General features: G+C 42.1%; 1 protein-coding gene across 2 annotated transcripts; it reads left to right on the top strand.

Annotated features, from left to right (window-relative positions):
* The first annotated feature begins 2,800 nt into the window (after positions 1-2,800).
* LOC127809510 (uncharacterized) lies at positions 2,801-7,124 on the top strand. 2 transcript variants are annotated; one of them, XM_052348351.1, is made up of 5 exons: positions 2,801-3,050; positions 4,360-4,486; positions 4,596-4,660; positions 5,497-5,535; positions 6,160-7,124. In XM_052348351.1, the coding sequence occupies exon 5, from the start codon at positions 6,162-6,164 to the stop codon at positions 7,107-7,109; it is 948 nt and encodes a 315-aa protein (XP_052204311.1). In that variant the 5' UTR covers positions 2,801-3,050; positions 4,360-4,486; positions 4,596-4,660; positions 5,497-5,535; positions 6,160-6,161; the 3' UTR covers positions 7,110-7,124. The 2 variants fall into 2 exon arrangements, with proteins under 2 accessions (XP_052204311.1, XP_052204312.1); XM_052348352.1 differs by lacking the exon at positions 4,360-4,486.
* The last annotated feature ends 7,074 nt before the right edge of the window (positions 7,125-14,198 follow it).

Raw genomic sequence — 14,198 nt, 5'->3', positions numbered from 1 at the left:
TATTTTCATTGAGAGAACTTGTAACTAAGAGGTCAAAACTTTTAGAATTCTCATTTTACTACATTTTTCCAAGCTTGTAGAGCTTGAGGGCCTATCTATTTGATAGAATGTTGTATTTTCCTAGTCCTTGAACTAGAGGACCTACTTGGATTAAATAGGGGGTTTTAATGGATTGAGTTGAAAATCTTTAGTGAGGAGCTAAGGTAGTGGACTAGGCTTGGATAAGCTGAACCACTATAAATCTTTGTATTCTTATGTGCTTGTGTTATTTATTTTCCCTTTTTAACACCTATTCATTCGCCATTTGTTTCTCATATCAATCTTTCATTGAAAAATATTTTACATTGTTTAACGTTTTGAAAGTTAATTTGTAAAATAACCAATTCACCCCCCATCTTGGTGTGTGCCTTAGCTCGTCATTTCTATCACTTATTCTCCAAAAGACTTTACTTACTTATGAGTGCCTCAGTTGCCTTTCTACCAAGGTAAGTAACTTCCTCAGTAAGGGGAGCATCCAAGTTCAAGTCAAAATTATTGAAAATCTCCTTATCTACCTTAAAAAACACTACCCCCCTCCAGGCAGTCACACGTGGATGATAATGTTGGACCTATCCTCGAAACTTGAGAAGATCAAGCTTTAAGAAGAACCTAAGTTAGAGTTGCAGCTCGCTTCGCTACTCAAGCTCATCATTTTTTATATTTATCTGCTTGGAAGAAAAAGACATTCCTAGTTGATTAAAAGAGAAATGAGTTGAGAAAGAATAATTGAGGTCTCTAACGCCTCAAAAGAAGAGCTAATGAAGTGAAATGCCAAGTGTGGGGAAGGCTTAAGCCACCCCTTTTCTTACAGGCCTCAAGGGAAGTGAAGGAATTCACATATGGTGGTGCAGGTAAAATAAAAAAATTTATGTGCATCAGACATACACAGCGGAAGCAATAAATACACACAACATATAAAACTTTGATATTTAAAGAACACGTTATTTGATCATATGCAATATAATAAATAAATACCTGATGTCTGATGTTAAGTTGGATACAAAAATCATTTTTTCATCGAGACCAAATTCACCTCACAATGTGGTGGTTTTAGTCCGTCCACACCCAGTGTGCGATCTAGTACCTCTTCGTGCACCTCTTTCTGTGCTAAATTGAGGATTCCGTACCACCAACACCCATGTATCAATCTATGCACGACACTCATGCACAATTGAATTTCTGAAGTAAAATAGAAAAGGACAGAAAAAGCAGAGAAGAATAAAGGCCAAGCAGTAAAACCCATCTTTTAATTTCAATTTCCTTCTTCACGTCCAATTTCACTGCATGCTCACCCCAAGCCTCTCCATTTGCTCGCCACATGGACAACACTAAGAAGGCTAAGGCAGCACCGAGAGTCGACTCCCGTCCATTAGCAAGTCAACTACCGAGGCAGTCAACTCCTATACATGAGGTAGTCAGCTTTCGGTATTGCAGCATGCTAACAATTAACACACTATTGTCATTAACACTTAATGACATATCTAAGACACAATGGATGCATAGTGTCGATACTAAATGCATCACTATACAATGTGTGACTTTGTAGGTTCACCGTTTGCTAGCAAACAAATAACACCAAAACCCATTTCACACTAGCCAACACTCCTTGAGCCATCACAAAATCTTTCCATATCCCAATGATGATTCGAGAGTTCTTGAGAAGCGCCTAACAACAGTTTAGGACAATATAAGAAGAGAGTGAAATCTCACTTAAAGTGAACCTATTATAATTGACGATTATCGTGTGCTATAATTGTTCCATCACCTAACGTCCCGACTGAAGGAGAGTCATGAAATGATAAACTCACAAACTCAATAATTATATGTCAGATCTTATCAGTATGACTAGATGACACCTTAGAAAATACCTTTCCTGATAATGAATTTTCCCTGACCATGGACTGTCTTATCACACTAATAGTAGACCACATAAGACGTTCATCTCATCTTAACAACAAGGGTGAAAAATCATATCCCTGAATACCTGCCTCCATATACCAACAATACAGAACCACATAGATAAACCTCTCCACCTCGCAATTGGATGGTTCATCCCATTAGCAAATCCTACACACTAATACACAAGACAATTGCGTCAATTTAAATCTAAGGATCAATTACACTATCGCAACTTAGATGACATGACCATTATCCATAATACCATGTGGTCAGTCATCAACGTCACATTTAATGCGTTGTTCTCAAATAACCACCCATAGGTTTACTAAAGATATCCCTATGTCATATGGCATCTAACTTATCACCCTTACCATCAGTATCTTGTACTGATCAAGGTAATAAAGTCTATGCTAATCTATACTCGAGTAATCAGAGTTCTCATTCAATTAATCTAATACTACAAGAAATTTAGGATTTAGCGATGAAAATTTTCGTCGCCATTTTGTGATGAAAAAATGATGGAATTGTGACGGATTACGAAAAAAATAATTTTGTAAAATTTGAGATGGAACAATATTCTGTCGTTAATGTAATAAAAAACAAAAAGAATAAATTTTTAGCGACGAAATTCATAATACATCGCTAAAATTAGCGATGAATTGTCTTTTCTATCGCTAAAATTGAAAATAAAAAAAATAATTTTAATATTTGTTTAAATAATAAAAAATAAAATAAATAAAAATCAGCTACGGATGTGGACAATCTGTCGCTGATTTAGCGATGAATTATTCAATCTGTCGCTAATTTTAATATTTCTTTTATTGTTTTTGTAAAGATCCAAAAAAAAAAAAAAAAACTAAATTAATTAAATTAATTAAATTATATATATAATAATTAATTAAAACAAAAAAAAAAAAAACAAAAAAATATAAAAAGAAAAGGGGGAGGCGCTCGGCAGCCCCCCCCCCCCAAATCAGAAAATCTCTCTCTCTCTATCTCTTTTATTTTCTCTTGATTTCCTCTCAGATTATCTTCGATTCCAAGCGATCCGGCCGTTCGATCGTTGATCCGACTTCGCTTTCACCGTTAAAGTGCCCCCGATCTACAAGGAGGTAAGTGTTTTGGCTTCATCCTCTCTGTTTTGCTTGTTGTTTTCGTGAAATGAGGCTTGAGGCGCGATGGGGCTTGTTGGCCGAATGTTTGAGGTTAGATCTACGAAGATCCAACCGTTGGATTTTTGTGATTCTTGGATATGATGGTCGGTTTGCTTAAGAGGGTTGGGTGGCGGTCTTGGATCGCTGGAAATCGCCGGCCACGGTGGCCGGCGACGTTGGCAGTATTTTTTCTCTTTTTGGCCGAAACTTCGACTCTAGATCTACGAAGATCTAGCCGTCCGATCTTTCTCATTTTTGGGTATGTTGCTCTCCTTAGTGTTGCGCACCTCGGGGTAGTTTCTGATCGTCGAAAAAATGGCCGGCGGCCGGCGAACGGCGACGGCCAGATTCGCCCCTATTTTCGGCCGAAAATTAAATATCAGATCTAGTAAGATCTGACCGTCCGATGGGTTTCATTTTAATATATGTTGATATTCGTGGTGAGGGCTTCGTATCGGTATATTGGTCGGCCATTTTTGGCCGGCCGGCGGCGGTCGCCGGCGGTGGCAGTGTGTTGGAAAGAAAAGGAAAAAAAAAAAAAGGAAAAGAAAAAGAAAGAAAAGAAAAGAAAAGAAAAGAAAAGAAAGGAAAAAGAATAAAAGGAAATAAAAATAAAAAAAAAATATAAGGAAAAAGGAAATGAGGGCTTTTGGGGTTGGGCATGTCGGGTTAGGTTTTAGCCTAGGATGGCGGGGCCCGATTGGGTTTTAGGATGGCCCAATGTGTTGGGCATGACTGACCCAGTTGTGGCAGCCCTTGGGCTGGCCCACTCGGCTTGTTCTCCCTTGTCGCTTGTCCGGGAACCTAGGATGACTTGGTTAGGTTGGTCCTACTCGGGATATCGATGTCAGTTTAATTTGGGTTCTCTTTAGGTCTCCTAGAATTGGCGATATAATTGGCGAGTCATTTTGTTGATCGGATTCCTAAGGACGAAGCCCTATTAGACGACTCGAGGCCGAGTAAGACTGACCCCGAGTGCGTTCTAGGCTAGCCTATGATGATGACGTGGGTTTATTTCGAATCCTGATTTCTGATGGATTCCTTTTATTTGAGGCTAGAATATTGCAATTTATTCCTTTTAAACCATTTATTAAATTATTAATTAATTATTAAGTTTTCAAGAAAATTTATCAATTTAGTTATAAATATATATATGTATGTATTTTTGATAAAGGAGGAATTTAGATAAAAAAAATATATTATCTATATTAAAAGAAAACTAGTTTATGGGTAAATATATATATATATATATATTATGATATTGCAGCCTATAAGTGGGTGTGTAGTTCCACTATACACTTACGCGTAGCAAGCAAAGCGAGACATGATGACGTAGTCGATGGCTTAGCTCGACGAATTCCATGACGCCAGATTTGAATATTGCGCGGGCCAAGGTACCAAATAATCGATTTAAGGTGTTAGGCAATGGTTAGGATTTTCGGTAATTTCTTTACGTCGTTATTCTTGTTACCTAAATGTGACACCCCATTCTATTTATTGTAGGCTCAGATTCTCAGGATTTTGTTCGATCTTCTCCCCAGACTCGGACTTGAGTCATCATTTCCCAGGCGAGTAGACAGGATATGTTATGATTACCTTATATTATGCACGTATATACTGTTTTATTCATAAATATTATAACCTTGTATAAATTTTTATATGCATAACTCGTACATGATTTTTATATGCGGATTATAGAAAAATACTCTTAAATGTTTCTAATTTGCATGAAATATTTTCATCCTACTGGGAGAGACATAAACTGAAAGATACCCTAATTGATTTCTTGTTTTGAGAATGTGAATTATTGAATGATATGGTGTATTTTAGGCACCACATGAAATGATAAATGATTGTGACTTGTGCATAAATTAGGGTATTATTTGCATTATTATTAGAGGACTATCTAGTAGATTCCCTGGTGACTCACAGCAGGAAAAGATCATGGTACTGTGAGGCTTGGCATGCCAAGGCCATGAGAGACACGGATAGTATGTTTCAGCACTGCTATCACGTGGGCCTTTATGATGATATTGTGTGATGATGATGTATGTGCCGATATATATACTTGTGTGCATGTGTATATAGGCGTTAGGCCAGTTTCTACTAGTGTGTCCTCAGAATCAGTGCATGCATCTCATACAAGAGTATAGGGGACTTGGGTGGTTAGGGAACAACTTATGGGGGTTGTCTTTAAGCACCTATTTTTCCTACACTATGTTTTCCTTTGAAATCTCAAATTATTTAACTTATGGTTTATAATTCCACTGTTTATACTGTTATTACGTTATTATACTCATGATGATCATCCTAGCATTTTATTGTATACTCTCCTAGTGGGCATGACATACCTTATACTCGCGAGTCCACAAGACTCACCTCGTTTTATTAAAAATATTTTCAGGGAATTCTCCTTTTGATTATTGGTCCAGCAGATCTTCTGGTATGATGTCATACCCTCTTTTGATTTCGGATGTATTATAGGATGCTCTGTGGAGACATACCCATGTTGTAGAGTCTGATGATTTGTCTTTATTTTGTTGGCACATAATTGTGCCAAGGGCCCGAGATACGGGATCGGGTATGTATTATTGACAGCAGTGTGATAGATATTCTTATTTTGTACAGCTGCTGTATATGAAATATTGAGATATTATGTTAGAAGGTGAATTGGTATTTTATTCATGTTCTATATCTTGTCAGTAATATTGTTTTATTCAAATCGAGCTAGAGAAGAGGCTTACTAGTCCATTTTGGGGCCGCTGGGCCTAGGGATTAGTGCCGGTCATGACATACCAGATTTCGGGTCGTGACAGATTGGTATCAGAGCCTAGGTTACTCTTGAGTTAGGCTTGTGTCTTTTGATTCTATTCGATTCTCTAGCCTTGTCTAAGGTCTTGTCTCATTGAGTCCCACAGAGCCATTCTTAGCTGGGTTTTAGATCGTGGTGTGAGCCATGGCACATTATTGATCTAGCTTTTGCTAAGGGTGTTAGAGTCTAGTATCATTTGATCTTTTGCTTTCAGATTCTATTGCTACTTTTATTGACCTATCAGTACGATGACAGGGATGATACCTACTCGTTCTCGGACAGCATCCAGGCAGACAGATTCTTTAGGGGGTGATCAGGCTCCTCAGCCCTCACCTACCAGCGGTTACACGGTCAGAGGCCGTGGACGAGGTCGTGGCGAACGACGTGGCCGAGGCCGAGGCCGAGGTAGAGGCCGGGGCCGTGGTTCGGGTCGCAGTGGAGTTGACTTTGATGGTAGTACTCCGGCGAGAGATAGGGACCAGCTGATTATTGACTCCTTGGCAAACATCACGGTGCTGTTGACAAATATAGTTAATTCTCAGAGACAGCCAGAGGCGCCAGGGGGTGTGAGCCCTGATACTAGGGTTGGTGGCGGCACTGGAGATGGCACCGAGGATGGCACTAGAGGTGGCACTAGTGGCGGCACTGGCGACGGTGCTGTGGCTGGTGGCGCCAGGGGCGCCGTTAGCGGTGGCGCTGCAGGTGTTGCCGTCGGCACTGGTGATGCAGGCGAGACTAGGGGACAGCCTCCAGTGGACCTTCCAGTGGACCCTGAGGCCGTTGGGATAGATTATGAGTTTGAGCGGTTTATGGGTCTGAAGCCGCCCCAGTTCAGAGGTGCGAGAGATAAGGCTGAAGAGTTTTTGGATCAGTTGGACAAACTGAAGAGAGGTTCTCGCATACATGGCTACCGGATGGTGGAGCTCACCTCTTTTTGTCTTCATGGTGAGGCGAGCGTGTGGTATGATGTATTGAGGAGACGGCGGGGTGATGCCCCGTTAGGGTGGGCTGAGTTCAAGAGACTATTTTTGGCAAAATATGTCTCTAGCACTATGAGATTCCAGAGGGCCCAGCAGTTTGAGGCCCTAAGACAGACCCCAGATATGAGCGTTGAGCGTTATGATGCGTTATTCACTGAGCTCTCACAGTTTGCACCTGCTTTGGTTCCTACGGAGCAGGACAGGATTACACGCTTTATATCTTGATTGATCGAGCCGTGGTTCAGGAGTTTGCACGCCACTCGTTTTGGCACGTATGAGAAGGCAGTTGATAGTGCCTTAGCCCTTGAGGCACGAGCAGCAGAGGAGAGGGCAGCTAGAGACTTGAAGAGGGTTAGAGGCGACGCTGGTACTTCCTTCTCTTCTGGGAAGAAGGGGAAGGGCACGACGAGTTTGCAGTCGTTGGCAGTAGCGCCACCATTTCCTTCATTGCCTGCGCCCCCTTCCCAGAGACAGCAGCAGCAGCGGCAGTGGCAGCAGAGACAGGAAGAGAGGCCCCTATGTCCGACATGTAAGAAGAGACACTCAGGGGTGTGCAGGTATGCGAAGGCCCCGATTACATGCTTTAGGTGTGGACAGTCAGGTCACATCCAGAGGGATTGTTCACAGCTAGGGCGAGGCCCTCCAGGACGACAGGCTCCAGCTCAGCAGCCGACATCTAGAGCTCAGAGCAGCGCTCCCCAGCCTCGAGGGGGACATGGCCCACAGAGTCAGCCGAGGATCTATCATATGACGACTCAGGATGCCCAGGCATCCAATCAGGTGGTGACAGGTACGGTTCATATCTGTGGTCACAGTGCACACGTGCTATTTGATCCCGGGGCGACGCATTCGTTTGTATCGCGGCAATTTGCTCCCTGTCTGGGAGTAAGTGCCACTCCTCTAGGCGAGCCCATGTTAGTGGGAACTCCTGTGGGTGATGCCCTACAGGTAGAGCAAGAGTATCGGGCTTGTGTTGTTTCTCTCGTGGGTAGGGATACGCTAGCAGATCTTATTTTACTCGGTCCTATGGAGTTTGATGTCATTTTAGGTATGGATTGGTTAGCTTCATGCCACGCTAGCCTAGATTGTCGTCAGAAACGCGTTTACTTTAATATTCCAAGTGAGGATTCGTTTTATATCCAAGGGGATAGGACTCGAGGGGCTAGCATGTTGATATCAGCTATAAAGGCGCAACGTATGTTGGGCAGAGGTTGTGAGGGGTTCTTGGCAGTCGTGAGAGAGTGTGACCGATCAGTTGGGGAGGTTAGTGGAGTCCCGGTAGTGTGTGAGTTTCCAGACGTTTTTCCCAAGGAGCTTCCGGGATTACCACCCGATTGGGAGATTGAGTTTTGTATCGACCTAATACCGGAGGCTCGACCTATTTCGATACCCCCGTATAGAATGGCCCCAGCGGAATTGAAGGAGTTAAAGGATCAATTACAAGAACTCTTAGATAAGGGCTTTATTAGGCCTAGCACGTCGCCATGGGGTGCGCCAGTGCTATTTGTGAAGAAGAAGGATGGGAGTTTGAGACTTTGTATCGACTATCGTCAACTAAACAAAGTCACTATCCGTAACCAATACCCGTTGCCACGCATTGATGACCTATTTGATCAATTGCAAGGTGCGAGGCGATTTTCTAAAATTGATTTAAGATCAGGATACCATCAATTGAGGATCAGGAATCAGGATGTTCCCAAGACTGCCTTTCGCACTCGGTATGGGCATTACGAGTTTTTGGTGATGTCCTTCGGGTTGACCAATGCCCTGGCAGCATTCATGGATTTGATGAATAGAGTATTTCGACCTTTCTTGGATAGATTTGTCATTGTATTCATAGATGACATATTGGTGTACTCGAGGAGTGATGTTGAGCATGAGCACCATCTTAGGACGGTTTTACAAGCCCTTCGTGAGAATGAGTTGTATGCCAAGTTTTCAAAGTGTGAGTTCTGGCTAGAGAGTGTTGGCTTTTTGGGGCATGTTGTGTCTAGTCAAGGGATCCAGGTGGACCAAAAGAAGATAGAGGCTGTGGCTCAGTGGCCTAGACCCACTACAGTCACCGAGATACGTAGTTTCCTAGGTTTAGCAGGATACTACCGTCGCTTTGTGAAGGATTTTTCTAAGATTGCAGCGCCGATGACACGTCTCACCCAAAAGAATGTAAAGTTTGAGTGGTTAGATGCATGTGAGCAAAGCTTCAATGAGTTGAAGCGACGTTTGACTACAGCGCCAGTGTTGACCCTACCATCAGGGAATGGGGGTTATGCTGTGTACTGTGATGCGTCAAGGGTTGGATTAGGATGTGTGTTGATGCAGTGTGGGAGAGTTATTGCGTATGCTTCTAGGCAGTTGAAGAAACATGAGCAGAACTATCCTACTCATGACCTCGAGATGGCTGCCGTAGTATTTGCTCTCAAGATATGGCGGCATTACTTGTACGGCGAGACTTGTGAGGTGTTCACAGATCATAAGAGTCTTAAGTACATTTTTGACCAGCGGGACCTGAATTTGAGACAGCGTAGGTGGATGGAACTCCTTAAGGACTATGATATCCATATTTTGTACCACCCAGGAAAGGCTAACGTAGTAGCAGATGCCTTGAGTAGAAAGTCTATGGGTAGCCTTGCTCATATTTCTAGTTGGAGGAGACCGTTAGTGGAGCAGTTACATAGTTTAGAGCGGAGTGGTGCACGTTTAGAGATATCTGAATCTTGGGGATTTTTGGCTCACATCGAGCTTAGGTCTGCTTTGATGGAGGAGATTAAGGCGGTTCAAGTTAAGGACCCTAGTTTAGCCAAGATCATTAAAGATGTCGGAGAAGGTAAGGCGTTGGATTTTTCTATGGACTCTTCTGGAGTGTTGAGATTCAGGACTCGGCTTTGTGTCCCCGAGGTGGACGAGTTGAGGAGTAGGATCCTTAGGGAGGCTCATCACTCTCGATTTTCCATTCACCCAGGGACTACCAAGATGTACCAGGACCTAAAGCAATTGTTTTGGTGGCCACGCCTTAAGGAAGATGTTGCTCGTACATGTCTAACTTGCCAAGTCTGTCAGCAAGTGAAGGCAGAGCATAAGAGGCCAGGAGGTTTGTTGGAGAGCATCCCAATTCCAGAATGGAAATGGGAACATATTACCATGGATATGGTTACAGGATTACCGAGGTCCCCTGCGGGACATGATTCAGTATGGGTAGTGGTAGATCGCCTAACGAAGACAGCTCGTTTTATTGCTGTACGTACGTCATTTACTGCCTCTCAGTTAGCTCAGAAGTTCATTCATGAGATTGTACGGTATCACGGAGTACCCATTTCTATTATTTCTGATCGAGGGTCCATATTTACCTCTCGGTATTGGGGCTCATTTCACGAGGCTTTGGGTACGCAGTTAGCATTGAGTACTGCGTTTCACCCCCAGACGGATGGCCAATCGGAGAGGACTATCCAGATACTTGAGGACATGCTTAGAGCATGTGCCCTTGATTTCAAGGGTAGTTGGGAGAAGAATTTGCCGTATGTCGAATTTGCATATAACAATAGCTATCAATCTAGCATTCAAATGGCACCTTACGAGGCGCTATATGGTCGACGATGTAGGTCACCCTTAGGTTGGTTTGAGGTTGGTGAGAGACGACTTATTGGCCCAGATCTGGTTGGCCAAAGCATGGAGATCGTCCAAGTAATTCGTGATAGGCTTTTGACAGCTCAGAGTCGTCAGAAGTCGTATGCAGATCGTAGGCGTCGACCCTTAGAGTTTGCAGTTGATGATTTGGTGTACCTTAGAGTATCGCCTATGAAGGGGGTAGTGAGGTTTGGGAGGAGAGGTAAGCTCAGTCCCCGGTATGTTGGACCTTTTCGAGTCCTTAGGCGGATTGGGAATGTAGCTTATGAGTTGGCACTACCACTGTCGATGGTTGGAGTGCACCCTGTATTTCATGTGTCGATGCTACGCGGGGTTATTGGAGACCCCTCTCATGTTTTGCCCCCGACAGCACCCACTATGATCCAACCAAGCTTGCAATATGAAGAGCAACCTGTTAAGATCTTAGATAGGCAGGTCAGAAAGCTTAGATCTAAAGAAATAGCTTCTGTTAAAGTTCAGTGGAGCCACCATAGTGAGGGTGAGGCCACTTGGGAGATGGAAGATGCTATGAAAGAGAAATATCCTTATTTGTTTCCGTGAAATTCGAGGACGAATTTTTATAAGGGGGGGAGAATGTAAAGATCCAAAAAAAAAAAAAAAAAACTAAATTAATTAAATTAATTAAATTATATATATAATAATTAATTAAAACAAAAAAAAAAACAAAAAAATATAAAAAGAAAAGGGGGAGGCGCTCGGCAGCCCCCCCCCCAAATCAGAAAATCTCTCTCTCTCTATCTCTTTTATTTTCTCTTGATTTCCTCTCGGATTATCTTCGATTCCAAGCGATCCGGCCGTTCGATCGTTGATTCGACTTCGCTTTCACCGTTAAAGTGCCCCCGATCTACAAGGAGGTAAGTGTTTTGGCTTCATCCTCTCTGTTTTGCTTGTTGTTTTCGTGAAATGAGGCTTGAGGCGCGATGGGGCTTGTTGGCCGAATGTTTGAGGTTAGATCTACGAAGATCCAACCGTTGGATTTTTGTGATTCTTGGATATGATGGTCGGTTTGCTTAAGAGGGTTGGGTGGCGGTCTTGGATCGCTGGAAATCGCCGGCCACGGTGGCCGGCGACGTTGGCAGTATTTTTTCTCTTTTTGGCCGAAACTTCGACTCTAGATCTACGAAGATCTAGCCGTCCGATCTTTCTCATTTTTGGGTATGTTGGTCTCCTTAGTGTTGCGCACCTCGGGGTAGTTTCTGATCGTCGAAAAAATGGCCGGCGGCCGGCGAACGGCGACGGCCAGATTCGCCCCTATTTTCGGCCGAAAATTAAATATCAGATCTAGTAAGATCTGACCGTCCGATGGGTTTCATTTTAATATATGTTGATATTCGTGGTGAGGGCTTCGTATCGGTATATTGGTCGGCCATTTTTGGCCGGCCGGCGGCGGTCGCCGGCGGTGGCAGTGTGTTGGAAAGAAAAGGAAAAAAAAAAAAAAGGAAAAGAAAAAGAAAGAAAAGAAAAGAAAAGAAAAGAAAAGAAAGGAAAAAGAATAAAAGGAAATAAAAATAAAAAAAAAATATAAGGAAAAAGGAAATGAGGGCTTTTGGGGTTGGGCATGTCGGGTTAGGTTTTAGCCTAGGATGGCGGGGCCCGATTGGGTTTTAGGATGGCCCAATGTGTTGGGCATGACTGACCCAGTTGTGGCAGCCCTTGGGCTGGCCCACTCGGCTTGTTCTCCCTTGTCGCTTGTCCGGGAACCTAGGATGACTTGGTTAGGTTGGTCCTACTCGGGATATCGATGTCAGTTTAATTTGGGTTCTCTTTAGGTCTCCTAGAATTGGCGATATGATTGGCGAGTCATTTTGTTGATCGGATTCCTAAGGACGAAGCCCTATTAGACGACTCGAGGCCGAGTAAGACTGACCCCGAGTGCGTTCTAGGCTAGCCTATGATGATGACGTGGGTTTATTTCGAATCCTGATTTCTGATGGATTCATTTTATCTGAGGCTAGAATATTGCAATTTATTCCTTTTAAACCATTTATTAAATTATTAATTAATTATTAAGTTTTCAAGAAAATTTATCAATTTAGTTATAAATATATATATGTATGTATTTTTGATAAAGGAGGAATTTAGATAAAAAAAATATATTATCTATATTAAAAGAAAACTAGTTTATGGGTAAATATATATATATATATATTATGATATTGCAGCCTATAAGTGGGTGTGTAGTTCCACTATACACTTACGCGTAGCAAGCAAAGCGAGACATGATGACGTAGTCGATGGCTTAGCTCGACGAATTCCATGACGCCAGATTTGAATATTGCGCGGGCCAAGGTACCAAATAATCGATTTAAGGTGTTAGGCAATGGTTAGGATTTTCGGTAATTTCTTTACGTCGTTATTCTTGTTACCTAAATGTGACACCCCATTCTATTTATTGTAGGCTCAGATTCTCAGGATTTTGTTCGATCTTCTCCCCAGACTCGGACTTGAGTCATCATTTCCCAGGCGAGTAGACAGGATATGTTATGATTACCTTATATTATGCACGTATATACTGTTTTATTCATAAATATTATAACCTTGTATAAATTTTTATATGCATAACTCGTACATGATTTTTATATGCGGATCATAGAAAAATACTCTTAAATGTTTCTAATTTGCATGAAATATTTTCATCCTACTGGGAGAGACATAAACTGAAAGATACCCTAATTGATTTCTTGTTTTGAGAATGTGAATTATTGAATGATATGGTGTATTTTAGGCACCACATGAAATGATAAATGATTGTGACTTGTGCATAAATTAGGGTATTATTTGCATTATTATTAGAGGACTATCTAGTAGATTCCCTGGTGACTCACAGCAGGAAAAGATCATGGTACTGTGAGGCTTGGCATGCCAAGGCCATGAGAGACACGGATAGTATGTTTCAGCACTGCTATCACGTGGGCCTTTATGATGATATTGTGTGATGATGATGTATGTGCCGATATATATACTTGTGTGCATGTGTATATAGGCGTTAGGCCAGTTTCTACTAGTGTGTCCTCAGAATCAGTGCATGCATCTCATACAAGAGTATAGGGGACTTGGGTGGTTAGGGAACAACTTATGGGGGTTGTCTTTAAGCACCTATTTTTCCTACACTATGTTTTCCTTTGAAATCTCAAATTATTTAACTTATGGTTTATAATTCCACTGTTTATACTGTTATTACGTTATTATACTCATGATGATCATCCTAGCATTTTATTGTATACTCTCCTAGTGGGCATGACATACCTTATACTCGCGAGTCCACAAGACTCACCTCGTTTTATTAAAAATATTTTCAGGGAATTCTCCTTTTGATTATTGGTCCAGCAGATCTTCTGGTATGATGTCATACCCTCTTTTGATTTCGGATGTATTATAGGATGCTCTGTGGAGACATACCCATGTTGTAGAGTCTGATGATTTGTCTTTATTTTGTTGGCACATAATTGTGCCAAGGGCCCGAGATACGGGATCGGGTATGTATTATTGACAGCAGTGTGATAGATATTCTTATTTTGTACAGCTGCTGTATATGAAATATTGAGATATTATGTTAGAAGGTGAATTGGTATTTTATTCATGTTCTATATCTTGTCAGTAATATTGTTTTATTCAAATCGAGCTAGAGAAGAGGCTTACTAGTCCATTTTGGGGCCGCTGGGCCTAGGGATT

Source organism: Diospyros lotus, chromosome 9, assembly GCF_014633365.1.
Source record: "Diospyros lotus cultivar Yz01 chromosome 9, ASM1463336v1, whole genome shotgun sequence".
Classification (NCBI taxonomy): Eukaryota; Viridiplantae; Streptophyta; class Magnoliopsida; order Ericales; family Ebenaceae; genus Diospyros; species Diospyros lotus.
Note: the sequence above shows the minus strand (reverse complement) of the source record. Positions and strands in the feature narration are given on the sequence as shown.